Source organism: Arvicanthis niloticus, chromosome 7 (assembly GCF_011762505.2).
Source record: "Arvicanthis niloticus isolate mArvNil1 chromosome 7, mArvNil1.pat.X, whole genome shotgun sequence".
NCBI classification, from domain to species: Eukaryota; Metazoa; Chordata; class Mammalia; order Rodentia; family Muridae; genus Arvicanthis; species Arvicanthis niloticus.
In genome coordinates, this window is record NC_047664.1 from 86,922,892 (window position 1) to 86,950,866 (window position 27,975).

Sequence of the window (27,975 nt, forward strand, 5' to 3'; positions counted from 1 at the left end):
TATTTTTGTCTGCTACATATAAACCTAGCTCTGGAATCACAACACTGACTACCACGGTTTTTGCTCTCCACAGTGTGCATGAGTGTATTTAACAGTGGGTGTAAGAGTGGGCAGAAACCTGAAACATTTCAGAAAGATTTCTTTGTTTCTGAATGGGCTTAAAGTTCAGAAGAGCCCCTCCATACCACCGCAGATACCAGAATGCTTCAAATGCATTCTATTGAATCCAGAGAGTTAAAACTAGGTACTGGAAGTTAGATGGTCTCAACATGACATTAAATAAGACATGAATGGAGAATTAGAAATTATGCAAAAGATGCTCAAAATTGCACAAGTGCTCAAAATAGAATCGTATAGATCCACAGAGCTCAAACGTTACAGGACAAAAGCTTGAAGGAAAACAATTTTAAAACAAGTTTCACTTCGCATTGTGATCTCATTGCTCAGCTATTACCTTCAGTCAGAAAGGATGCTGCAGCTATGAAGAGCCTTCAGAGTTGGTGACCTGAGAAGTGCAGGGCACCTCATCCTGTGCTCCAGAAAGAAAGAAAAAAGAAAAAAAAAAAAGTTCAAGGAGGATCTAAGCATAGCAGTCCTGTGACTTTACAAGCAGCAAAGATTTGAAGGGTTTGAAGTCCGTGCACTCAAACACACACACTCAAAGGCCTGCTGTTTCAACAGCTGTTAAGAAATGGTCGTAATGACTATGAGTAAGAAATAGGTCAGAGTGATGCCTGGAAGCCAGGAAGCCATAGATCACCAGGGTGTTAACTTCTCAACGAACTTCACAAAATCTGACAAAAACCGCACGAGGAAATAGCACGACAAGAAATGTCTCAAATCTTCCTGTCGCCACTCATTTGAGAAGCCCTTTTGATAAGTTTGACCACGGTGAAATGTGATTGCCTTATACATGTTGTTTTTTTATCTAAAAGAAGTCGGAGTTTGTTGTTATGAACATGAACTAAAATGCAGTAGCTAACTGAGGAGCAGAAACGCACGGGGCAGAAAGGAGAGCTCCCGAATGCCTGTGACTCTAATCATCTCTGATTTTCTGAGTTCCGTCTCTCCCCTGCCTCTCTCATACACACGCACACATCTCGGAATAAACAAAATATTATGTGTGAATGGGAACTCTCTCCCACAGAAAAATGCTCGTCTTCCTTCTCCAACCTGTCGCACACCCTGCAAATTCTGTCTAATCCAGTTGCCAAAAGGAAAAATTTTGGTTACGAACAGAACATTGGTGTCCAGTTTAGATGCAATGGCACCAGATAAGCTCTGGTCCTGGTGGTCATACTTATGTATGACCCGGCTTGGAAGCATCATAGAGTGTAGAAAGAACCTAAACTTTGGTTTAGACTAACAATTTATATAATATCTCTTAGGGAATTTTTAACATCACGTTTTTCCTTTGAAGGATTTTTCTAACAGATTCCTAATGTTTGTGGCTTCGCATATTACTTTCATACTTTTGCTTTTACATTTTGCCCAATAGAAAAAAGATACAGTATTACAATCATTAATTTTAAACTACAATTTGGTATTAAGAAAATGTGTTTTTGCATCCTCGGAAAGATTTATCGAGAAAAAAATTTTAACTAAATTGTTAAACATTGTAATATCTGTGAGATTTAAAATTCTATCTGACAAAATAAAAAACACATTTTTTTTCATCCTGCTGTCTAACATTGATGACAGCAAACTTTGGGTACAGTAGTGCATAATCTTGAAAGATATTCTCATCACATTCTTTAGATGCCAATTACTAAGATTCATCAGTTTTAACATCATGCATTAATGTAAGTTGTTTTTACCCAATAAACTGCTTGTAGTCCATTCTTACTATTTTATGGAAATATTTATGTTAACAAATTTTATGAGTGTATATGTTAAAGCACTTTTTAAAATCACTTTTATTTTATAAATAGAACAAATTTTTCAAGCGGTCATTTAAAAAAAAAACTTTTGTTACAGTATATGTCATATAATTTAGTGTTTATATAATATCCTAATATATTTGGATACATCTTTAGAGCTTAGTTTATACATGTTTTCTTTAAAAAAATGATCTTTAATCTTTCTTTACAGTTTAGTCATTATTCTCCTCCGGTCTGCACTCCAACAGTTCCTCATCCTATTCTTCACCCCCATCTCCAAAAAGATGCCACCATCTAACCCCACCCTGGCTTGAGGGTTAGGCACATATTCTCTCACTGAGGCCAGACCAGGCAGCCCTCTGCTGTGTATGTGTCAGGGGCCTCATATCAGCTAGTGTATGCTGCCTGCCTGTTCATTCGGTGTCTGAGAGATCTTGGGGGTCCAGGTTAGTTGAGACTGCTGTTCCTCCTACAGGGTCAGCCTCCTCCTCAGCTTCTTCCAGCTTTTCCCTAATTCAACCACAGGAGTCTCCGACTTCTCTCCTTCGTTGGGTGTAAGTAATCTGCATCTGACTCTTTTAGCTGTTGGGCCTTTCAGAGGGCAGCCATGCTAGGCTCCTGTACTGTAAGCACACAATAGCATCAGTAATAGTGTCAAGCCTTGGAGCCTCACCTTGAGCTGGATCCCAACTTGGGTCAGGTCACTGAACCTCCTTTCCCTCAGTCTCTTCTCCATTTTTGTCCCTGTAGTTCTTTTAGACCGGAATAGTTATGGGTCAGAGATTTTGACTGTGGGATGGGAGCTCCATCCTTCCTCTTGATGCCCTGTCTATGCTTAGAGTTTATATAAGTTATATAAGAAAATAAATTCTTTCTAAAGAGAGACTATTTTATACTTTTACAAAGTTGCATTTCAAAGGAACTTTGAAAAACATTCTAAGTGCATAGTTGCTTGTATGTTAATGAAGAACAAGTTTCTAAACTTTAACCATGCATGACTTTAATTATCACAGCAATGTTTCCAAGCTAAGCCTTTCACAAATTGTTAATAATAATACTCTGAGTAGACTAACCCAAGAGCAATGATGACATCGTCTAAACATTTCAGAAAGCATGTAACAAAGCATGACAATTAGGCAGTAACCTGGAAGTTGTAACTGCTGTTTTGCTGAATTGTACTGGATCAAAATCAACTAGATTGCATCAACTTGTTTTGCCTGATCTATGGGTCAACATTTCACTCTCACAGTTACTTCTAAGTCCTGCAGTTCTCTTTTTGGAAGTCAAAAGCTTCTGTATAGTGTGTTATTTTTTATAATTTCCTTCTTATGGATATGTGAATACCTAGAAAAAAACAGGTTTTCCTAATTTTTTCAGATAATAATCTGATATAGAACCATCTTTTCCCTTTTATGACATGGATGATCCTGGTCTGAAAATTATGTTCATACATATAAAGAAAATATGTTGTGAACTATGAGAGACAATGTGGAAGGTACAGTTAATAATGTTGATGACATTGTTTTTCTAATTGGAAATTGCACATGAACACTACAGAACGAATATTTGAAGGAGATTCATGATTTGTCTACATTGTCAGGATGATAGCATTTTCAAAACAATGTTGAAAGTGCCTCATGGCCAACTGTTATTTTATAAAAATAATAATACACCTAGCTTTATACTTTTAAGCTAAATAAATATGTTTATATATTCAAAATGCAATTGAATACCTTTTATATGGAATAAATATGTATATAATATATTATAGAATTTTTGTTAAATATTTTGAGATGATAAGAGTTTGTGAATTCAATTTTTGTATTAGAGAAACAGATGCCAGTCATTTCATTCTACACCAAAAAAATTTTATTATGTTATAAATTTATGATGGTGTCATATCACTTAAATTGTTCATGATATATGGTCAATATAATTAAAATGATGTTAACTCTAACAAAGGAAAAGAATCCCTTCAACAATATAAATCAAATGAGAACTAAATACAGATAAAAGAAATTTGAAAATTCAGTCCACAAAATCAAAGAGCAAATTTTTTATCATTACTCCTTAACTGTATGCAGTTACCAGAATCAAATAGGAGTTGAAAAAACAGGTCATGGAAGTTTTATTTGAATGTTTTAAAACTTAATAAATTTGTTCTTGTTACTTAAAATAGATATATAAACTTCACTTTCTTAGAAGTAAATGTATAACTAACATGATTATACTTCTAACCTGCTGTATTAGAGAAAGGCAGGGCTTAAAAGGCTCAATATCAAAGAAATATTCATCAGATCTCCCACCCACAAAAAGCAGACATTTTCTGTTTTATGTGAGCATTTTATTAGATCATGAAGTAAACTCAGCATCTGCTATAATAAATCGTTTTGTTATGCATTTAATTTGTTTTGCTGACTACAGAAATGTTTCTATTGCCTAAGTCACAAAATACTTTTCACATGGGACCAACTTTTCATTTCCTATTTTTATTCTTTTGGTAGGTCATGTATAAATCTAACATAATGGAAATCACAGTAGAACAATTTGTAACTCACTTCCACATCTACTGACAACCTAAGCTGCCAACAATGAATGTCTAAAGCATGATTTTGTGTCCCATACTTCAAATATAGTATTCTAAAACATTATAATTTGATGCAAAAGAACAGTGTTTTAATAGATAAGACCTCTGTTCCACATCAGAGAATGTCTTGTTTTCTGAAAAATAGTTGTCTAAGGATGAAAATAACTGTGGTAACTGAGAACAAGTAAACAAACCTTGTCCCATAGGAGAAAGAAAAGATTTACCCACTCTGGCTTAAAAGACTAGGTCTCAGTTTCTCAGCATGGGCATTTTGCTGTTTCCACCAGAACAGACTGTCTTGTGTGTTCACTTGGAACTCAGTCACTTTAATCAGCTTACATTAAATCTCCTTCCTTATAGTAATAATAGATTAGTCTCAATAAATCATGTTTTGGACCCATTGTGACACTACCAGAATGGCAGAGGGTATTATTTTTCTGTATTTGCTATTCTACCAACAGTAACCATGGGCTTAGACAACTGAGAACAATATTTGGCCCAACCTTCCATCTGATATAAACAAAAGGCAAATGTCCAGACACACAGATTCAATCTACACAAACATCGTGCACAGAAGCCCAGCGAATAATCATGGAGCAAATTCTTCAAGTGCCATCCTGTGAAAAGTGAGGGGGTTCAGGCTGCATAGATACTAGTGATGCTATTGAAATCAGATTTCTTTTTAATTTTAAAGGAATATGTTGTTTTATTCAATACAATGATTATATCTAAACACACACGGCTACCCACTTGTCCCCAAGCTAAGGGCAAGGCATCTACGACACAGCCTAAAAATATCATGACAGTTTTATGAAGTCTGTAATAAGATGACAGTTCCTTACTCCTTCTATGCCCTCTGTATCTTATTCTGGAAGAGACTGTGTGTCTGTGAATGGACTGAAATTTTCATAATCTGAGAATTCTGGGTCTTGAGCAGAGAGAGGCCACCAGGATCACTGACCAAGAAGTTTATATCTGTCTTGACCAATGCTCACAATAGTCGTGACTTTGAAAAATTTATAAAGCAAATGAGAACCACTGATTGATGCCATTCATTCTAATGTACTTCGGTGTATAAGCCATTGTTTACTGCCACCATTTTTTTTTAAAAGTCACTTCAAGAAAATAGAAGCATTGCTTGGAAAAAATGTTCAAGTACCTGTATAGGTGAACAAAGTTGTTCTTAGAAGACATCAATTATTAAGAAAAATCTCAATGCCATGTTGGGCTACAAACCCTACAAATGATTGGTTAGAGAGAAACCTGATGTTCCCCCAAACAATTTGTCACTCCTGTTGGTTGTTCACCATAACTAAATGGTAAGATGCTATGCTTGAAGATATTAGATGCTTTGCCCACAGGACATAAAGAAAACAAGCTGGAAATTTGATAAATATTTTTCCCTGTCAAGCTTTCCTACTTACGACTGCTAGGGAAAAAATGTCAAATGTTTTAGTCACCCATAGATTCCAGATGCTTCTGTGAAGATAGACCAGGTAAAACTTACTCACTGCTGCAGTGTTAAAATGGCTACATGGAGAGTAACCAAACACTTTCTGTTTGTATTTAAGGCCTGCTCACCAAAAGAAGATTTATTTATATCTGATACTGAAAACCAGGTTAAAACGTGTCAATATGTAAGACGTAAGCAGTAGTGGAGAGCTGAAGTAATTTTTGTTAATTAAACACAATATGCTTTTCAAATTGGCTTCTAGATATTTATGTTTATATCCATAAGTTATTATTAGTGAGAGTGATATATATATATATATATATATATATATATATATATATATATGTACATGTATATAAAATCAATGACAGAAAAGAGAAAGAGGGCAAGATAAAGGGAAAGGAGAGGAGAAAGGAGAAAAGGAAGAAGAGTAGGGGGAGAAAAGAGAGGAGGGGAGAAAAGAAAAAGAAGGAGGAGGAAGAAGAGAAAAGGGAGAAGGGGAGAGGGAGGGGGAAAGAAAGGAAGGGAGGAAAGGAGGGAGTGAAGGAGAGAGAGGAGAGAGAGAGAGAGAGAGAGAGAGAGAGAGAGAGAGAGAGAGAGAGAGAGATTGACTCATATTTTTGAGACTAAGACTGACCTAGTTTTATAGTTTTGCTTCATGGCACAGTTTGCTATAATAGACCTTAGAAACTCAAAGATCGAGTCAAGCGACATGTGGACCTTGTAGATGTTTAGAAACACAACGAATATTCCTGTCTGTGTCTTTTCACTTTGTTCCAGCCAAAACCCACAAACCTTCAGCATATCCTAGACAGGCATGTCTCTCAAAGAAAGTATTCAGACTCAATCCACCACTTAACATCATGATATGGTGAAAGTTAGCCCCCTAGTGAAATTGGTGAGCAACTGTAGTTTCACACAAACATGGTACCTGAATGTTTGTATTTAAATGCCTTTGAAAAACCCATCCAGGAATTCTGTAGCACAGTGAGGTGGATAAAATCCAGCTGTAGAGAATCTAGTCAGCCCTGTGAACCTGTGTTGGAAGCTGAGGAACACAGAGCCAACTCTGTACTTAAATCAGACGTTCTACATAAAAGATTTTTAACCTTAAAAATCCAGTGTCTAAAAAGTATATATTTGGAGCTGATGAATACAGATTAAGGACAATTGTTGCTTTTTCAGAAGACCTGCGTTTGACTCCCAGCTCCTACAATGGTAACTAATAGCCCCTTAGACCTCCAGTTCTAGGACATCTGGTGCCTTTATGGACCCAAGGCTAACAAATGGTTCATACACCTACAAGCAGGCATGCTCACATATGTATACCATGATATTAATAAAATACATGTTGTTAAGGACTATTTCTTCTGAAAGTAAAATTTCTTAGTATAAAGTACAAGTTCACTGTAGGAAGCAAGACCCTTTCTAGGGAGACATTGGCAACAACAATGAACAGTACTTCTCTTATTCCAGTTCACAACTCCAGTACCTACGAATCTTGGTTATTGGATACACTCTAGTAAGTATCCAGATGCTGGTTGAAAGCAAAGATCAATCCTTTCATGGGAACTTACATCAACTCTAAAGACCATTGCTTCCTAAATGACAGACAATTGAGTCTTTGAAAGAACATTCCACTATTATTGCAAACTAAGTACTTCAGCCAGTAGAAAATGCGATAAAGACAATAAATTTTATGAGCATGAGCCCATCGCTGTGGCTTTCAATGACGTGAGTTCTTTAGTAATAAGTAGGTCCTTTCTGTAGTATTATGAGAATGCTAAGAGGCAGAAGTGTATATTCACCACCATTTTATCCGTGTGCTCCATCAAGCCTTGAACATAGTCAAACACTCAGTGATTAACTGATATTTTTAGTTGTGGGTCTTCCCTTCAGCGCTTACTTGTATAAATAGCCTTAGAAACATTTTAAATTAATTCAGCTGAATTACAGTTAATGAAATGCAGTCTTTGTCTAGGGGGTAACCTAGAACATTTACAGACAGGAAGCTATTAGTAACTCAAACTAAAAAATACTATATTATAAATTCTCTTAAAATTGTATTATTTTGATAACAGGAAGTAAAAAGGAAACTACTATACGAAACGTTCTGTAATAAAGATAGTTAGGAGAGAATTATTACCTGTTATTTGTACATTTGAAGACTATGGGTTTTAGTAAATACAGAAAAATAATATATAAACACTTTCTTTGACTGACTCATGAATGTTCTTTTTCTCTAATGTTAGTGCCTGCCAAAGAAGACGGAGGAGACACAAACACTGCCTAGATCTCTGATCTAAACTTCAGTGTTGATTCTTCCATTTTCTTGACATAATCTTCTTCAAATTTCTCATACTGGGCTACAGTGAACTGATTCTTCCAATCACCTGAAATGCCTGTAAAAAAAAACCATAATGAAAAGCATCTGGGATTACTATTAAATATATGTCTAATAGAAATTTGTGTTGACAATTTGAATGTGTATTTCGTCTTTAACTTTTGATATTCATTATAACTGTAATCTTCAATTGCAACCAGATCTAATTGCTATACCTACTTCTTAGCCTTCCAATTTCCATAGATTTCACAAGTATCTTATGTTTAAAAAGTAATAATTTGTAAGAATCTTAAAGAAATGCCACTGGAGGAAACACTGCCTGATCATCTCAATATACTGTGAAAACTATAATTTAAATAAATATTTCTTCTTCATGGCATGTCATATCCTTCCATAAGGATTTTTTGGTGTTTTAAATATACAGAAGTCTTAGAAAAATGCTTAATTACATTTATTCCAATAATTTCCAATCTTGTTTGACGGTAATTTTTTCTCCTAAGTCATCATTTGACATGTAGACTGAAGCTTTCAATTAAGAAGTTCCATTTATCCTTTATTCCACAATAATGCAGAAGTCATAATTAAAATCCTAGTTTTTATTTTTTTTAAACTGCAAATGTTCATCATATTTTAACACAAGATGTCTTACAACTAAACTGAGAAAGGCAGTTCAGTGATTTCCATATACATTGTTGATAAAAAGAGTTTTTAATGAATATTTTCGCATTCACTGTTACCAGATATGTATGGCTTTCCTCTGCCATTTTGATGCTAAAACATTATTTCCAGCCATGTGTTTTATCCTACTTAAAACTAAGCACAAGTCTGGAAGTTGGGAAAGTTCTTAAAACCATCTTGAGGATTATGATTGCAGAATTAATTTAACAACCCTGTTTGTAGATAATGCATTCCAAAAAGAAATTTGAGAAGCATCAATTTTTTAAATCAACCAAGTCAGTGCTTTAATGAGTGAATGAATAAATCAATGAATGAACGAACAATTAATTTCCTTGCTGTATACAAAAGTACACGCCTACAGATCAGGATATAATCTTGATGTCATTTTTTTTTAATTGGATATTTTCTTTATTTACATTTCAAATGTTATCCACTTTCCTTGTTTCCTCTGTGAAAACCCCCTATCCCATTTCTCCTCCCCCTGATTATATGAGGGTGTTTATCTACCACTCACCTACTCCTGCTTCCCTGAGCCTGATATGGTTGTCTCCTGAGAGGCTCTGCCAGAGCCTGACAAATACAGAGGTGGACGCTCACAGACAACCACTGGACTGAGCATAAGGTCCCCAATGGAGTTAGAGAAAGATCTGAAGGAGCTGAAGGGGTTTGCAACCCCATAGGTAGTAAACAATATCAACCAACCCGTCCTCCCAGAGATCCCAGAAACTAAACCACCAACCAAGGAGTACACATGGAGTGACCCATGGCTCCAGCTGCATATATAGCAGAGGACAGCCTTGTCAGGCACCAATGGGAAGAGAGGCCCTTGGTCCAGTGAAGGCTCGATGCCCCGTGAAAACCTAGTTTTTCAAGTCAATTAGAGATATTTTATCTGGAAAATTCCAGAAATTATGTAAGATAAATACAGTATTCTAAGGTTTTTGTTTTTTTTTCTACTTTTGAGATTTCTTCTCTTAAACATACTTCATTGCTTCTAATTTCTTAGAATTTCACATTACTGTGATTACTTATACCTTCCACGATGTGATCAGAAACTATACCAAAAAGGATTTGTACTTTTCTCACCCTTTCTCATGAAAGGAGACACAGAGTGGTCCATTTCTTCCTTCATCATAGTGGTGTAATTAGCACTTGGATTCTCCTTCATTACATTGAAAGAGCTATGGTACAGGATTTTATTTACAGTTTCTTCTGGTATGCCTTTTTCTAGAAACTTTAATAATTTTTTAATTTCACACTTTGGATCCTGAAATGATAAAGAAGAAAAGGATCATTTCAGTTAGATTTGCTCACAGAGAAAGGAATGCACGTACTAAGGTTCTGTTTAAGCTTAAGAAGTGGGAGAGATATTTTGGGGTTTTACTCTACTTTTTGGGAAAGCAAAGTGATTTCTTTGGCTGTTCAATATACCAATCATGAGCTAAGAGGAAGATTAGAGTTTATTTCATGAAATTAAAAAAACTGATTGGGTTGATTCTCAATATTAATATTTAAACATGTAATGAATTTGCAAAATAACGGATAAGGTAAGTTGTTATTTTAGTTAAGGAATAACTTAACTAAATAAGCAATCATCTTGTTTTTTAAATATAACACCAAGTATAGACTATATATCTCAAGAATTTTCCAAAAGTCAAAAACAGATTCTATGATCTCTCACACCTACATATTATATGAAAATGGTAGCGAAGTAAAACAGTTGTGCTAAGTCATTCACATACCAAGTCAGTAATATGCAAATGAAGGGGAAATCATAATGTATAAGGGTGAAATTATTAAATTAAGAATGAAAATATCTGAGGTTGATCTAATGGCAGAGGGAATCTTAAATTCTAGTGGACTTCTTCACCTTCTCTGCCAACAATGTAAATCATTCTTCATATCTGAGGGGACTAAACCTTATTTCTTGACAACATCTTGGCAACCTAGGTAAGAGAGTTTCCATGTAAATTAATATAGAAACACACAAAGATCCATATGTAGGACTCGTTGTTTCCTAAAAGCCTGTAACTTCTACATTATGTAATCATTCTGCCTAGTAGAACCTAGACTTACTGTACAAGAGCAGCTATGAATTTGACTATGCAAAAAAGGAACATGAAGAATGAAGTGATTTCCATAGAAACATAGAACTGGATTCTGAAACCAGAGATGGTTTATCCATTGGAAAGGATTTGCTAGAAGTCTAGGAAACAAGATCAGCTGAGTCAGGCCTACCAAAACTCAGAGCTATAATTGCAGTTTTACTTGGTAGACTTCAGTTTTGAGAGACAACATGCCTCATGGAATTTAGTTGCTATGTGGTTCAATAGTGAAGTAATATTAATCTGAATATAAATAAAACTTTTCATTTTTTAATGTATACTCAGTGAAAAAAGAAAAAATGGTACAAAAAGAGACTGACTGAACATAAAGGATTAAATAAGTCCAGACTTTAGCAACTATCTTAATGATATTATATTTTAGAAGATAATAAGCTATTTTAACACATAAGTAGAATCACACATATTTTTCAAAGATTATTATTATCATTATACTTGATTGGATAATCAATATCATCAACATGGTGGATTTGAATTATTTCATAGATTGTGACAAATCTAGAGTTAAAAGTAAATTAGAAGTGCTTATAAATTAAGTAGAAAAGAATGAAATGGACAAATAAGTTAAATTACAGGTTTAAAAAAAATAAATTGAAGTGTCTACTTACTTCTTTCATATCTTCATAAAACAGGTAAAGGATTCGATATTCTTTTCTTTTCTCCCACCAGCCCTTCACATGATCATACCAGGGACCAAAACTCACTGAAGTTAAGGATAAACATAAAGTTAAAAACTATTCACATGAAGTAGAAATAGCTAAATGTCTCTTTAAGATATGCTTATCTGTCCATGTACAGAAAATTCTGTAGTTCAAAGAAAAGGGGGTGTATAGGAGTGACTATATTTGTGATTCCATTTTCTCATACAATTTGAATTCAATTTTTTAAAATAAAAGTTATTCTGTTACAAATTTGAAACACATCTTCTAAAATCTATATAGAGCAATGTTTATATTTCATACGTGATAATGAAACTGTACTCAGAAGAAAGGTCCCTATAGAAAGAAAAATTAGTTCCTGATTATGACAAATGCCCTTACAGGTAAAGGAGTTAAGACAGACACACCAAGATGGAAGACCAAGGCAAGAACAATCATGAACAGTTTGCCCTGCATAGTTTAAGTAAAAGGCTGTACAAAAAATACACCACATTCTCCTTGGATTTCTAGATTCTGAAAAAGTAAAAACATACATTTCTGTCATCTAAGCCACTCAATATGATAATTTGTTATTGGGCTTTTGGTAAACTAATATGACATTTGATAAATATAACTAAGACCACAAAAGTAAGGTTGCAGAGTCTGACTGTTTCAAACAATAAGTGAAGTGTAAGTTCAGAGGAGAAGTCGTAAATAACTAAGGTGACACAAAAGGGAAGTCACAAAACAACTGGGAAGAGTAAAGTACTTTTTTTCTAAGAAGCCTTCAGGCTTTGACAATGACAATGACATTGACAGCACAAGCACATAATATTTCAAGCAATGACAGGTCGTAAGTCTATACTACGTATCACCTATACATATTTGTTTCCAAGAGGAAGTTTATATGAGGAGAGGTTATATGTCAGTTGAGATTTTTTCCCTACATTTGTTATATTTTTATTAGAAAAAGCAACTGTATGTATGTTAAAGGAAGAGGTCACTTGAGAGTTTTGAATGCTAAAGAACAGAATCCAAGGAAAAGGCACACAGTTAAAATAGTAGAACATAGGCATTGGGGTTTGAAAGCAATTAAATAAATTGCCAGCAGCCATTAATAACTTACAAAATGTTGAAACCCAGAACTAGAGACTATAAAAGCCACAAATTAACACCAAGTCCCCTCAAAGACAAAAGGCACATGTGTTCTTTCTCTTTACTCTCCTCAATGCATTAGTAGATTGCTTGATGAAAATTAATTTTATAAGAAACATAAGATTTAGATTTTAAACTTTATGTTGCCTTGGAAAAAATATTAGTATTGAAATCATAATTAAAGGAACACTTGACCCACCTTGCCCAGCCATGAATTTCTCAAGGAACTCTTCCCAGGTGCCAGGTTCTGGGTGCATTTTTGCCATTTGGTGGAAATAATAGTAAGAAACAGCCACATCTTTGGCATTCCGTGCCACATAGATCATCTGCATGGGCAGATGAAAAGTTGGCATTTACTTTTGTAATTTAATAGTTTTTAACTGTTGCTTACATAGCTGCCTTTTAATTTATCCAATCATGATATTTGTGGACACATGCCCAACATAAGACATTTACAACTACATATTGTTTTAACACACAAAAGTTCATCTCTCATTTCTGACACATCTGCATTCTCTTTAACCTTTTAAAAGAGTATCACTTGAAATATGAAAGATGATTATAATAAGAACTAGAAACTGTATGAAGCCGCGGTTAGCGCCATTCCAAGATGGCATGGACATCGTGTCCTCCCCACTAGTAAACAACTAACTGCACAGGTGCAAAGGCAAAAGCGCGCCAAAAGTCACTGCCCATCCCGGGGCGTATTATGGGTAATGAGTGAACAGCTAATCAGAAGTGAATACGTCACTCTAGGGTGTATTTAAGCTGTGCCTCTTCCTGTGTTTCGCCCCTTCCGTGGTCTTCACTTCTGCTGATACAAGATTAAAGCCTCACTGTGGTAATACCCGAACACTGCCTCTCGTGTCTCTCTTCCACGGGTGAAAGGGGACACGGGAGGTGCACAGAACAAGAAACTTCACTCCTATGTTCTAGTGTCTTCTGTATGAGAAGGTATTGCAATAAAGGCTATTGGAAGGACACCAACCCAGCCACAAAACCTTCAACCTACAACCTGTCTGGCTGACAAGATGTACTGGGGCAATGGTTCTCAGACCATTTATGAGTGGCCAACCAATGTTGGTTTAATGCCATACCATGGGAGGGAGGCCATGCTCTATTATGCCTGAATGGCCAGGAATCTGAGACTGGGTAGCTCAGAGACAGAGGATAGAACCAAATACCAATGACAAAAAGGAAAAATAATAATCAATGAAATGATATTCTGCTCTGGTTATAGAATGGTACCTTGTCCAGTCACCATCAGAGAGGTTTCATCTGACAGCAGATAAGAACAGGTACAGAAACTCACATCCAACATTATGCATGAGAGAGAGAGAGAGAGAGAGAGAGAGAGAGAGAGAGAGAGAGAGAGAGAGAGAGAGAGAATCTGTCAGGATATTCCTGGGGAAATTGTTTTGTAGCACACATTTACTGAAATACCTTGTGCCTACCCCTCTTCAAGCAAGTTTAACACTTGAAGTTTAGCCATGCATGGAGTGAATACGTTTCCTAGGAAATTAGGTGCAGAAAGGGATCTTCAGGCAACTATGATTAGATTTTACTTTTCTTCCAACTTATAAACAGAGTGAGAACTTTCAAACTCTCTTGCCACAAATAGAAGCCCGTTTAAGTTTGGAAATGGACAAGGGTAGAGAGGAGTGAACAAAAACAGGCTTGGAAGGGATGTAGTCATGGGCTCATATAAGATTAATGCTGTAGCTTATATATTTCATTATAAACATTAAACCCTGTTGTTTCTTATTTCAATTTCAATAGACTGGGTCAATAAGCCAAAAAGCATCTATCAACATCATTTGTAACCTTGATGTGTTTGACTTGCTTTAGTCTCCACAAACTCCTAAAAATAAATCATACTGCCTTCTAGGTTCTTGTTGGTATTCATTACTGTAAGAGCTATCTCTCTTCCTGTCTCTCTGTCTCTGTCTCTCTCTCTCCCTCTGTGTGTGTGTATATGATAAAGAAGAAAATTGTTATGTAAACGAGGGAAAAAGAAGCGATAACTCAATGACGATATCTAAGTGGTCAATAAGCCATATTAAAGGCACCAATCTACTTAGTTTCTAAGGAAGTAGAAAATAACCCCCTGTGTAGCTATTAGTGTGAATCAAAATATTTTACCTATGTTTCATATTAATGAAGGTATGGAGTAACTTGGTTACCATTTGCTCATCAACACTTTAAATACTGCAGGTATTATCTTAAAATATCAACTACATAAATGAGTTACCTTAGGTTTCAATAATTCCACCCCTAAATATGTAGCCAAGAGAAAACCTGCATCTATACATTAAAAGACATATAATATGCAAAGGAATACTATTTCTATTGCTGATAACTAGCAGAAACTCAACCATATATCAACAGTCCTCTTGATAAGTAAATTCTCTGGCCCTTGCCTGGGCCTGCTGCCTGGAACAGACACCCGCCTGGTATGCTCTTGTGTGAATACTGGATCCGGAGATATCCTAGAGGGACCACTGAACCCAGAGAAGCAGGTAAGAACACACACACACACACTGCCCTATGCCCGCCCCAGAGCCATAACTGGGTGCAGGCAGCACTCAGGTTCCAGCAGACAGCCCAATTCCTGCCCCCATGGAATACAACCAATATACCAATATAGCCTAGAGGAGCCACTACACTCAGAGCAGTGGACACCTTATCCTGAGACAAGCTAGAGGAGACACTGCACCGTTCTGCCCCTTGCCTGTTCTGCTTCTATGTGGTCACCAGATCCAGAGACATCCTAGAGAGACCACTGAACCCAGAGTAGCAGGTAAGAACACACACACACTGCCCTATGCCCACCCCAGAGCCATAACTGGGTACAGGCAGCTCTCAGGTTCCAGCAGACACCCAAACCCCAGCCCTGCGGAATACCACTCCCCTTCCTCCCCATGCATTGGCCTGCTGCCTGGAGCAGACACCCTCCTGGTCTGCTCCCTTGTGGATATCATATCCTGAGACATCCTTGAGGGGCCATTGAACTCAAAGCAACAGACACCATAGCCCGAGACATCCTAGAGCAACAACTGAACTCAGAGCTACAGACACCATATACCGATACAGCCTAGAGGAGCCACTACACTCAGAGCAGTGGACACCTTATCCTGAGACAAGCTAGAGGAGACACTGCACCAAGAGCAGTAGACACCTAGCTGGTCTGCTACCGGGGAAACACCATATCCTGAGACATCCTAGAGGAGCCACTGTACTCATAGCAACTGGAGCTCAGGATTAAAAGATCAAAGAAACATCTGGACCCTGAGGAGTTCAGACACAATCAAGATAACTGGAAAGGCAGGCTTCACTCCGAGACAGTGAGTGCAGGCAGCACTAGAGTTTACTAGATGGCAAAAGGCAAGCACAAGAACATAAGCAAAAGAATCCAAAGTTAACTGGCATCATCAGAACCCAGCTCTCCCATCATAGCAAGTCCTGAACACCCCATCACACCAGAAAAGCAGGATTCAGAATTAAAACCACTTCTCATGACAATGATAGAGGACTTTAAGAAGCACATAAATAACACTCTCAAGGAATTTAAGGAGAACACAAGAAGACAGGTAGAAGCTCTTGAAGAGGAAATACAAAAATCCCTTAAAGAATTGCAAGAAAACACAACCAAACAGGTGAATGAATTAAACAAAACCATACAGGATCTAAGAATGGAAGTAGAAACAATAAAGAAATCCTAGGAAAAAGATCAGGAGTCATAAAAACAAGTATCAGCGACAGAATACAAGAGATAGAAGAGAGAATCTCATGTGCAGAAGATACCATGGAAAACATCGACACAACTGTCAAAGAAAATGCAAAATACAAAAAGCTACTAACCCCAAACATCCAGGAAATCCAGGACACAATGAGAACCAAACCTAAGGATAATAGGTATAGATGAGGGTGAAGACTCCCAACTTAAAAGACCAGTAAATATCTTCAACGAAATTATAGAGGAAATCTTTTCTAACCTACAAAAAGACATGTCCGTAAATATACAAGAAGCCTACAGAACTCCAAATATCCTAGATCAGAAAAGAAATACCTCCCGCCACAAAATAATCAAAACATCAAATGTACAAAACAAAGAAAAATACTAAAAGCAGTAAGGGAAAAAGGTATAACATATAAAGGCAGACCTATAAGAATTACACCAGACTTCTCATGAGAGACTATAAAAGCCAGAAGATCCTGGACTGATATCATACAGATCCTAAGAGAACAAAAATGCCAGCCCAGAGTACTATACTCAGCAAAACTCAATCAATATTGATGGAGAAACCAAGATATTCCACGACAAAACCAAATTTACACAATATCATACCACAAAGCCAGCACTTCAAAGGATAATTGGTGGAAAACTCCAACACAAGAAGGGAAACTACAACCTAGAAAAAGCAAGGAAGTTATCTTCCAACAACCTCAAAAGAAGATAGCTACACAAACATAATTCCACCTCCAATAACAAAAATAACAAGAAGCAACATTCATTTTTCCTTAATATCTCTTAATATCAATGGACTCCATTCTCCAATAAAAAGACATAGCCTGCGGGAACCAGCTTTGGATGGGGTCCCACAAAATCTCCGGCTTGTCAGAGGACAGGGTGCGAACAGCCGTTGTCTCTGCCATTGCCCTTGCCCATGAGTGGTTCAGGGTAGAACGTCAGCAGGGAAGGTCTGCTGCCTGTCACCCTCATTGCAGCAGAGAGAAGAGAACCCTGAAAGTGCTTCTGAAGTGTTACAGCTCTTTGCTAAGCCAGGAGGGGTGGGGAGAGTAGATCTCTTGCTCACTGTTAACAGCTCTCAGCTCTCACTGAGTTGGTGAGGGGCCCTGGCTAGCTGGCGAAGAGAAGAGGGGAGAATCTACAACAGAAGCTCTCAGACAACTGGAATGACTCTTGTGTGCCCTTTTACTTCTCAATTAAACTCAATATATACAGTTTGGAGTGAGTGAAGGTTTTAGCAGCAGGTGATCCCATTGGCTTGGTCTGAGATTTTGGGGGATGCCTCATATGCATGAGGAGAGCCTGGGGCACTATTCCTACATGACTCGATGGCCATAAACCTCTCTCTGTGGGAGGGGCTGTGAAGGGCAGAATCTGAGAGAGCCAGGGGCCCAGGAACAGAGCTGAATGCCCTCCATCCCAAAGGGTCTCCAGTTTGAATACAGAACCTCTCTGACAGAGCACCCAGATGCCACATGGCAGAGCAAGGCCCCTTCCCCCACTGCTTCTAAGCCCACCATTACTGCTCATTCTTTCCAACAGAAGGACCTGCAACAACAAATGTTCCTGTTTTTCAACCAAAAATTTTAGACATTTCTTTTTCTCCCTAACAGGAACACCTAAAACAACAATGCTTGTGCTTTTCAGCCAATATTTTTGTTATTTTTTTGTTTTATGCTGCCTTTTTCTCTCTAACCCTAGTGAAATATGTCTAACATTTTTTTCTGGTTTTCCAAAGCTTTTAGTGTTCATGGTGTAGTGAATGGGTGTGGATGGTTTGCATGAGCCCCCAAAAGTCAGGGGGCCTGGCTTTTATAGGGAGGGTTAATGGGGTGGGAATAACTTAATTAGCTACACCCCAGGCCTTTAGATAACTCATTAATATTTTAATCTCTGGAGATGAAGACCTGCTAATCACACCCTCTACCTGCATCCTACATGATTAAATGTCCAAGGACCAACAATAGCCTACCAGACTGGATACATAAACACGACCCAGCATTTTGCTGCATACAGGAAACACACATCTGTGAAAAAAGACAGATACTACCTCAGAGTAAAAGGATGGAAAACAATCTTCCAAGCAAATGATCCCAAGAAACAAGCTGGAGTAGTGATTCTAATATCAAATAAAATAGATTTTCAACCAAAAGTAATCAAAAAAGATAAGGAAGGACACTTAATATTCATCAAAGGAAAAATGTACCAAGAGGAACTCGCAATTCTGAACATCTATGCCCCAGATGCAAGGGCACCCACATACATAAAAGAAACTTTACTGAAGCTCAGAGCAAACATTGCACCTCACACAATAATAGTGGGAGATTTCAACATCCCACTCTCAGCAATGGACAGATCATAAAAACAAAAAATAAACCAAGACACAATGAAACTAAACGAAGTTATGAACAAACTGGATTAACTGATATCTATAGAACATTTCATCCTATAACAAAAGAATATACTTTTTTCTCAGAACCTCATGGTACCTTCTCCAAAATAGACCATATAATTGGTCACAAAACAGGCCCCAACAGATACAAAAGGATTGAAATAATTTTTTGTACCCTATCAGACAACCATGGACTAAGGCTCGTTTTTAATAATAACAAAAACAATGGAAAGCCCACATACATGTGCAAACTGAAAAATACTCTACTCAATGATGACTTGGTAAAGGAAGAAATAAAGAAAGAAATTAAAGACTTCTTAGAATTTAATGAAAATGAGGACACATTATACCAAAACTTGTGGGACTCCATGAAAGCAGTATTAAGAGGAAAACTCATAGCTCTAAGTGCCTACAAAAGAAACTAGAAAGAGCGTACACTAACAACTTGACAGCATACCTGAAAGTGTTAGAACAAAAAGAAGCTAATATACCCAAGAGGAGTAGATGGCAGAAAATAAACTCAGGGCTAAAATCAACCAAGTAGAAACAAAAAGAACTATACAGAATATCAACAAAACCAGAAGTAGGTTCTTTGAGAAAATCAACAAGATGGATAAACCCTTAGCCAGACTAACCAAAGGGCAAAGAGACAGTATTCAAATTAATAAAATCAGAACTGAAAGAACTGAAAGGGGAGACATAACAACAGAAACTGAGGAAATTAAAAAAAATCATCAGCCTATGCTTAACAAAATTGGAAAATCTGGATAAAATAGACACTTTCCTAGACAGATACCAATATCATAATTAAATCAGGAGCAGATAAACCATCTAAACAGTCCTATAAATCCTAAAAAAAGAGAAGCAGTCATTAAAAGTCTCCCCACCAAAAAAGTCCAGTACCAGATGGTTTTAGTGCAAATTTCTATCAGACCTTCCAGAAAGACCTAATACAAATTCTCTTCAAACTACTCCACAGAATAGAAACAGAAGGAACAACACCCAATTCATTCTATGAATCTACAATTACGCTAATACCTAAACCTCACAAAGACCCAACAAAGAGAACTACAGACCAATCTCTCTTATGAATATTGATGCAAAAATACTCAATAAAATTCTCACTAACCAAATCCAAGAACACATCAAAACAGTCATCCATCATGATCAAGTAGGCTTTATCCCAGGAATGCAGGAATGGTTCAATATTCAGAAATCTATCAATGTAATCCACTACATAATTAAACTCAAAGAAAAAAACCCACATGATCATCTCAATAGATGCTAAGAAAGCATTTGAAAAATTCAACATCTCTTCATGTTAAAAGTCTTGGAAAGATCAGGAATTCAAGGCCCATACCTAAACATAGTAAAAGCAATATACAGCAAGCCAGTAGCAAACATCAAACTAAATGGAGAGAAACTTGAAGCAAACCCACTAAGATCAGGGACTAGACAAGGCTGCCCACTCTCTCCCTACCTATTCAATATAGTACTGGAAGTCCTAGCCAGAGCAATTAGACAACAAAAGGAAGTCAAAGGGATACAAATAGGAAAGAAAGAAGTCAAAATTTCACTATTTGCTGATAATATGATAGTATACTTAAGTAACCCTAAAACTTCCACCAGAGAACTCCTAAACTTGATAAGAAACTTCAGCAAAGTGGCTGGATCTAAAATCAATTCAAATAAATCAGTAGCCTTCCTCTATACAAAGGATAAACAGGCTGAGAAAGAAATTAGGGAAATAACACCCTTCACAATAGTCACAAGTAATATAAAATATCTTGGAGTGAATCTAACCAAACAAGTAAAAGATCTATATGACAAGAACTTCAAGTCTCTGAAGAAAGAAATAGAAGATCTCAGAAGACGGAAAGATCTCCCATGATCCTGGATTAGCAGGATTAATTTAGTAAAAATGGCCATATTGCCAAAAGCAATCTACAGATTCAATTCAATCCCATTCAAAATTCCAAATTAATTCTTCATAGAGATAGAAAGAGCAATTTGCAAATTCATTTGGAATAACAACAACAACAACAACAAAACAGGATAGCAAGAACTATTCTTAATAATAAAAGAACTTCTGGAGGTATCACCATCCCTGACCTCAAACTGTACTACAGAGCAGCAGTGATAAAAACTGTATGATATTAGTACAGAGACAGGCATGATCATCTAGTGAGATGATCATGTGGGTTTTTTCTTTGAGTTTAATTATGTAGTGGATTCTATTCAATGGAATAGAATTGAAGATCCAGAAATTAACCCACATACTTATGGTCACTTGATCTTTGATAGAGGAGCTAAAACCATCCAGTGGAAAAAGGACAGCATTTTCAGCAAATGGTGCTGGTTCACCCGGAGGTCAGCATGTAGAAGAATGCAAATCCATTCTTATCTCCTTGTAGAAAGCTCAAGTCCAAGTGGATAAAGGACCTTCACATAAAACCATACACACTGAAACTAATAGAAGAGAAGGTGGGGAAGACCCTCGAATACCTAGGCACAGGGGAAAAGTTCCTGAACAGAACACCAATGGCTTATGCTCTAAGATCAAGAATAGACAAATGGGACCTCATAAAATTGCAAAGCTTCTGTAAGGCAAAGGACATTGTCAATTAGACAAAATGGCAACCAACAGATTGGGAAAAGATCTTTACCAATTCTGCATCCAATAGAGGGCTAATATCCAATATATACAAAGAACTCAAGAAATTAGACTCCAGACAAACAAATAACTGTATTAAAATATAGGGTACAGAGCTAAACAAGGAGTTCTCAACTGAGGAAACTTGAATGGTCAAGAAGCACCTTAAGAAATGCTCAACATCCTTAGTCATCAGGAAAATGCAAATCAAAACAACCCTGGATATCACCTCACACCAGTCAGAATGGCTAAGATCAAAAACTTTGTGACAGCAGATGCTGGCAAGGATGTGGAGAAAGAGGAACACTCCTCCATTGTTGGTGGGATTGCAAGCTGGTACAACCACTCTGGAAATCAGTCTGGTGGTTTTTCAGAAAATTGGATATACCATTACCTGAGGATCCAGCTATAACACTCCTGGGGATATACCCTGAAGATGCTCCAACATATAACAAAGACATATGCTTCACTATGTTCATAGCAGCCTTATTTATAATAGCCAGAAGCTGGAAAGAACCCAGATGTCCTTCAACAGAAGAATGGATACAACAAATGTGGTACATTTACTCAATGGAGTATTACTCATCTATTAAAAATAATGAATTCAAGAAATTCTCAGGTAAATTGATGGAACTAGAAGTTATCATCCTGAGTGCATTAACTAATCACAAATAACACACATGGTATTTACTCACTAATAAGCAGACGTTAGCCTAAAAGCTTGGAATAGCCAAGACTCAACTCACAGACCACATGAGTATCATGAAGAAGCAAGACCAAGTGTGGATGCCTCGGTCCTACTTAGAAGGAGTAACAAAAATACTCAAGGGAGCAAATATGGAAACAAAGTGTGGGAGAGAAATGGAAGGAGCGGCCATCTGCAGATTATTCCACCTGAGTATCCATCCCAGGTAAAGTCATCAAAGGTAGACACTGATGTAGATGGCAGAAAGTGCATGCTGACAAGAGCCTGATATAGCTGTCTCCTTAGAAGTCTGCCAAAGGCTGACACATTCAGAGGCCGATGCTCACAGCTAACCACTGATCTGATCAAGGGTTTCCCAATAAAGAAGTTAGAGAGAAGACTGAAGGAGCAGAAAGGGTTTGTGGCCCCATGAGGAGAGCAACAATACCAACCAACCAGAGCTTCCCAAGGTCTAAACCACCAGCCTAGGAGCACATAGGGAGGGACCCATGCCTTCATCTGTACATGAAGGGGAGGACAGCCTTGTTGGGCATACATGGGAGAGGAGATTCTTGGTCCCATGAAGGATGAACACTGAGTAGGGAGGAATTCAAGGTTGGTGAGGTGGGAGTGGGGGTGTAGGTTGGGGCAAATCCTCATAGGAGCATGAGGAAGGGGCATGGGATAGCAGGTTCCTGGGTGGTCTGGGATGGGGGTTAGGGGATAAAATCTGAAATGTAAATATAACATCCAATAAAAATAAATAAAAGAAAATTTAAGTAAACTCTGAAGGAGCCACATATTTGTGATGCTGTATATTATTGGTCCTCAAACTTTAATCTGAATTAAATTTAAATCTGCTATTTTTACATTTTACACTTTTGGGTTTCATTTCTGCAGTTTATGTTTCAGATGATCAGAATGGAATCTGAGAATTGTGTGTCTAGAAAGCTAGTTGGCCTGCTTCTTGTAATGTAATAGAACAAATACATTTATACAAAGAAATAGCTTTCACATGTGTATTGAGAAAATGAAAATAAACTTCACAATATTTATAGTTTATAATTACAGGGCAAATAGGCAAAGGTACTTAGTGTGAGAGCCAAACAGGTTACTGACTAAATGTTTGATGCAACTGAATTTTTGGGGTGCTGACAATAAATACTTTGAATTTCATAATATGGTTATTTCCTAAATATTCATGAAGCTCAATTCTTGAATTTTGTACTATTTTCCTTAATATTCTGTTTGGGAAATTTATTAAAATAAAATTATAAAATATATGAATCTATATAATTATAAATCATTTATTGTTAATAAAATACTATTTATACATAGTGCTGGATTGCTAATAGACTTCTAATCAGAAAATATATGTAATTATAAATATTGATTGATTAATAAATAGAATTATATATAATTGTCAATTCATATAAATTTCAGTCTGGTCAGGTATTATATGAATTTCAATTCTTTAAAAGCATCTGGCAGATAAGTGAAAAGATTGAGAATGAGAGACACTGAGTCTGACAGTGACTCGGGCATAGTGGACAACCTTCAAAATATGTATCCAAGTGTCTACAAAGACTCCACCCATAGGAAAGAAAGAGAGTAGATCAACAGAGTTGTTGAATTATGAAGAATAGAGTCTACCTACCAACCCTGATTCAGATGAAGAAACTAGTGACTGAACAAAAGACTTGGTGAAATCCCAGGGGAATGCTGGGACTACGGAATTGCTGGGATTTTGCTACATTGTATTTGTTGAATGCATCTGGTAATGATGAAAGATACAGGGCTTATGTTCCTTTTCAACCTGTGTTCCACTTTGTTAACTGGAAAAAAAAAAATAAAACAAGTTCCTGTTTAGGTCAATGACTCAGATCTTGGAGGCTCCCCTGCTCATGCTATTGTTCCTCGAGCAATTATGGTCACATGACCATTTAGGGATTCAAAGTTAACTAAATCCCTTCCTTCACTGTTACATGAAACCCGGCAACGATTTTTGGTCATTATTTTTCTGTCTTTATTGGACTTCTAAACTAAACAATTGTTCATAGAAATGTAACTGCGAGGTTTTTAGCCTCTTATACTGGGAAACTTAGAGACAGATTTGGTCCTCCATATCTGCTTTAAAGTCTGATTTGCATATCCTGAAATTAAAACCTAAAATGGGAGAATTGTATGGAGCCATGGCTTTGTGCTTGGCCGAGCAGCCTTGAGAGCATGCGTCATAGGTTTTTCAGGTTAGAGTTTGTGGCTCCTGAGGCACAGTGAACCTTCAAGTTCCCAGTATTCAGGAAACTTGTTTTTCTGTATGTTCTGTTAGTAGTCAAGGAAGCATGAAAACTTGGCAGGAAATTGATCTTTGACATCAGTCCTGTGTACCCTGTGCTAATTGCAAACATCATTGTATCCTAGCACCTCTAACTGTATTGATCCCAGAATTTTCCATTGTATTCTGTCTCTGATAATAGTATCAAAAGTATGATTGGTCTAAAAGAAATTGGCACAGCCTCAGTTGTGCTGCCAATTCTCCAGTCTTACCTGATTTAATTCTTTGTGTCTAAATCAGGTTACCTTGACCTTGTAGACACACACAATGTCCAGGCTTTCTCTTCATCTTTTTATCTCATTTACAATATGAAAGGACTGAAGAAAAATCTTTCATATTCTTCTTTGATCTTACATATGTGTGTATATGTGTGTCTTTGCATTTTTGTATGTGTGGTGTTTGCATGTGTTTTTGTATATGATAGTGAGAGAGAGAGAGAGAGAGAGAGAGAGAGAGAGAGAGAGAGAGAGAGTAAAACTATAATGAAAGGAGAAAGACAAGAATTTGATAAACAGTGAGATACATAGGTGGTGCTAGAGAGAGAATATGAAAGGTGGAAATGTTGTAATTATATGCAAATATCAAAAAAATCAAAATGAACAAAAGAAATGAAAACACAAAGAAAGATGATTTTTACTTGCTACCTTGCAGTCATTTTTCCAGAATGAAGAAGGAAGCAACTGAACAGGAAGATGTGTTTTCACTAGTCGAGGAGACTGCATGTTTTTCAGCATTTCAACACCTACAAACACACATATTAACAACATGAATTTTACATTTAGATTCACACAGCTTATTTCCGTGTAATATGATGCACTAGCTAAATAGTATACTTCCATATATAAAGGGATTTAAGATAGATCAAGATGTAGATATTAACTTGGAATAAATAGAGCCTAACCAAATTCTAACTTCTCCTCTAGACACTTAGGATTTCCTAGTTCTTGTTCTTTCTGTATTATTGTTGTTCCTGACTCTTTCTCACATTCTAAGAGGACATGTATATTTATTGCTATAGTGAAAATGAATATTCTGAGAAAATACCATTTGTTATTCCAGGAATTATAAGCTCCATGAATGGTACTCGTCTGTAGATTGCATCCCGTTTACATTTCTCTGCATCCCCATTGTTATAGATCAGATCTAATATTTCACTGATCCAAGTTGTTCCTAAGAGGAAAATGGAAGACACTAAATATCTCTGTTGAAAGTGACTTGAGAAAACAAGAGAGGCAGAGGCGTTGGTAATATCTAAAACAAACAAATAAATAAACAAACAAGGAGTGTGTTTTTATTTCCACATCCTTTATCCTACTCCAAAATGGTTTGTTTTAAATCAAAATATTCTAAAATGCATTTGATTTGGACCCTAGGAGGATGGACAGTGGGAATAACCAACTTTGGTGAAATTATTAGCCTATATATTTCCTATTAATATTTAAAAAAACATTAAAACTTAGATTTGAAGGGAATATCAGATAAAGATGACCAACGTATAATGAAGGTGTGAAAAGAGACACAAGGAACTTTAGCCAAGATGCTTCATACAATAGGATCCACTTGACCTCAGTACGGAGATTCACTCTGGCAAGTATGATAGTATGTCTCACCAGTCCTTCAAAATGTACCCAAATCATTTGAGAACATTGTATACTCAGCTGCATATGTGGTTTGATTATCGGGTGAGTGATATCTGTGCCTTTCAATATTTCTATTGAAAAAATATGATAAATCAGAAAACTAACTCCTTAGTTGTTCTCATATTGATAAGAGAAACGTTGAAATATACTATTTAATCTATGTTATAACATTTTAATGAATATGATTGTGTACACTTTTTGATGGTTTCCAGATACTACAAATGATACATACATATGGCAGTTTAGTTACAACTAAACTCAATGATTTGTTGGCTAACTTGGAAAATTAATTAAAATGAAAGTAAATGAAAGAAAGAAGAAAATTGGCCCAAACTACCTTCTCCTTTATTCTAAAGTGTCATATAGTACATGTATTCAATTCCTAAGACCCTGTAATCACATTGGGTTCATTTCATCTTGGAAGATCATAAAATACTAAATTTTAGTTTATTTGTTTTCCCCCTTAGGAAATTAAGCAGAAATATGGAGAAAAGTTTTTATTAGAGAATTTATTAGTTAGGAAGTTTGACTGATTGTGGGTTCAATAAATTCACAGGATACCTACTGGCATTTCAGAAGTGAATGTGCAGCTATATAGTCCCCAGCAAGCTGCAAGTTAAGCTTCTTTAACATGTTAGAAAAATTCAGCTTAGGCTGGACAAATATCTGCAGGTAATCAAGTTTATGAGTATGGGTTATTGCATAACTGTCTACAGTGAATAAACTGAAACTTCTTACCAGATTTGGGATAGGTGGAGATCAAAAGGTCATCAGGCCGGGCTTCAAATGACTCTACTTGGGACCACTGCTCAGCAATGCTCCAAAAGAGAGGGATACCTTGAACATTCACTAATTCCCTCCTGAAGACATCCAGCTTGTTTTCCATTTGGGAATACTATCTTTTAACAAAGAATCATCAATTAACTTTAAAAATGTCACTAATTGAATAATAATATCATTTCTCAAACTTTAGAGACATGAACTCAGATTAGGTGTGTTATAATCAAGGGAAAAATGTAGGATCATGAAAGGACAACATGGTTTTTGGTTGAACACCAGCTAGAGATGGCCAGAGACACCATAGGTTGGAGACCCCACAGGTTTCCCTGCAAGGGACAGCAAATATTTCGCCATGCTCTTGACACAAGGCTGAAAAGCTCCATAGATCTGCACTTTTCAGGCATGTAGTACAACTTCCCTACCAGCCCCTTCACAGGTTGAGGGTGTGACTAGAGGTCATGGAGCTTCAAGACAGATCTTCATATTAATGAGATACCTAAACACCTGAAGGCTTAGCCAGTTAAGCATTCCTTCCCAGACTCTCCTCCTTGTAAAAGTTATTTAACTTCAGGCCTGCCCTGAGAATACAGGGATATAGTTTTCATCCATTTTCTACCATGAAAGAAAATATCTTAAGATCATAGCCTATTTCTCTTCTTTGGGACCTACTGTGGGGAACTTTGGAGAAGGTTATCAGTGCCACAGAAGACCTCTCTATGCTTCCAGCCATGGAGGACACCAACTCAAGCCAGCCAAGTGAGTTGATGCACTGTAACCAAGAGTCTCATCCCTGAGGGACACATCCAGAGCTTCTCCCCCTTCCTGTGGGACCTCAGGTGTTCCCCACCCCTGGAGCAGAGTCCCTCTAATTCACACAATCC

General features: G+C 36.8%; 1 protein-coding gene across 6 annotated transcripts in view; it reads right to left on the reverse strand.

Moving 5' to 3' along the window:
• Positions 1 to 4,202: 4,202 nt before the first annotated feature.
• Positions 4,203 to 27,975, reverse strand: part of LOC117712915 (sulfotransferase 1 family member D1) — a 28,767-nt gene continuing 4,994 nt past the window's right edge. For 3 of the 6 annotated variants that reach the window (XM_076938743.1, XM_076938744.1, XM_076938745.1), the window contains 7 exons: positions 27,053 to 27,213; positions 25,719 to 25,844; positions 25,316 to 25,416; positions 13,058 to 13,184; positions 11,674 to 11,768; positions 10,029 to 10,209; positions 4,203 to 8,322 (listed from right to left, as the gene is read on the reverse strand). In XM_076938743.1, the coding sequence (XP_076794858.1) occupies positions 8,210 to 8,322; positions 10,029 to 10,209; positions 11,674 to 11,768; positions 13,058 to 13,184; positions 25,316 to 25,416; positions 25,719 to 25,844; positions 27,053 to 27,200 (891 nt within the window). In that variant the 5' untranslated portion in view covers positions 27,201 to 27,213 and the 3' untranslated portion in view covers positions 4,203 to 8,209. Of the gene's footprint in view, positions 8,323 to 10,028; positions 10,210 to 11,673; positions 11,769 to 13,057; positions 13,185 to 25,315; positions 25,417 to 25,718; positions 25,845 to 27,052; positions 27,214 to 27,975 lie in introns of those variants that run through there. The other 3 variants (XM_076938746.1, XM_076938747.1, XM_034509147.2) reach the window with 2 other exon arrangements.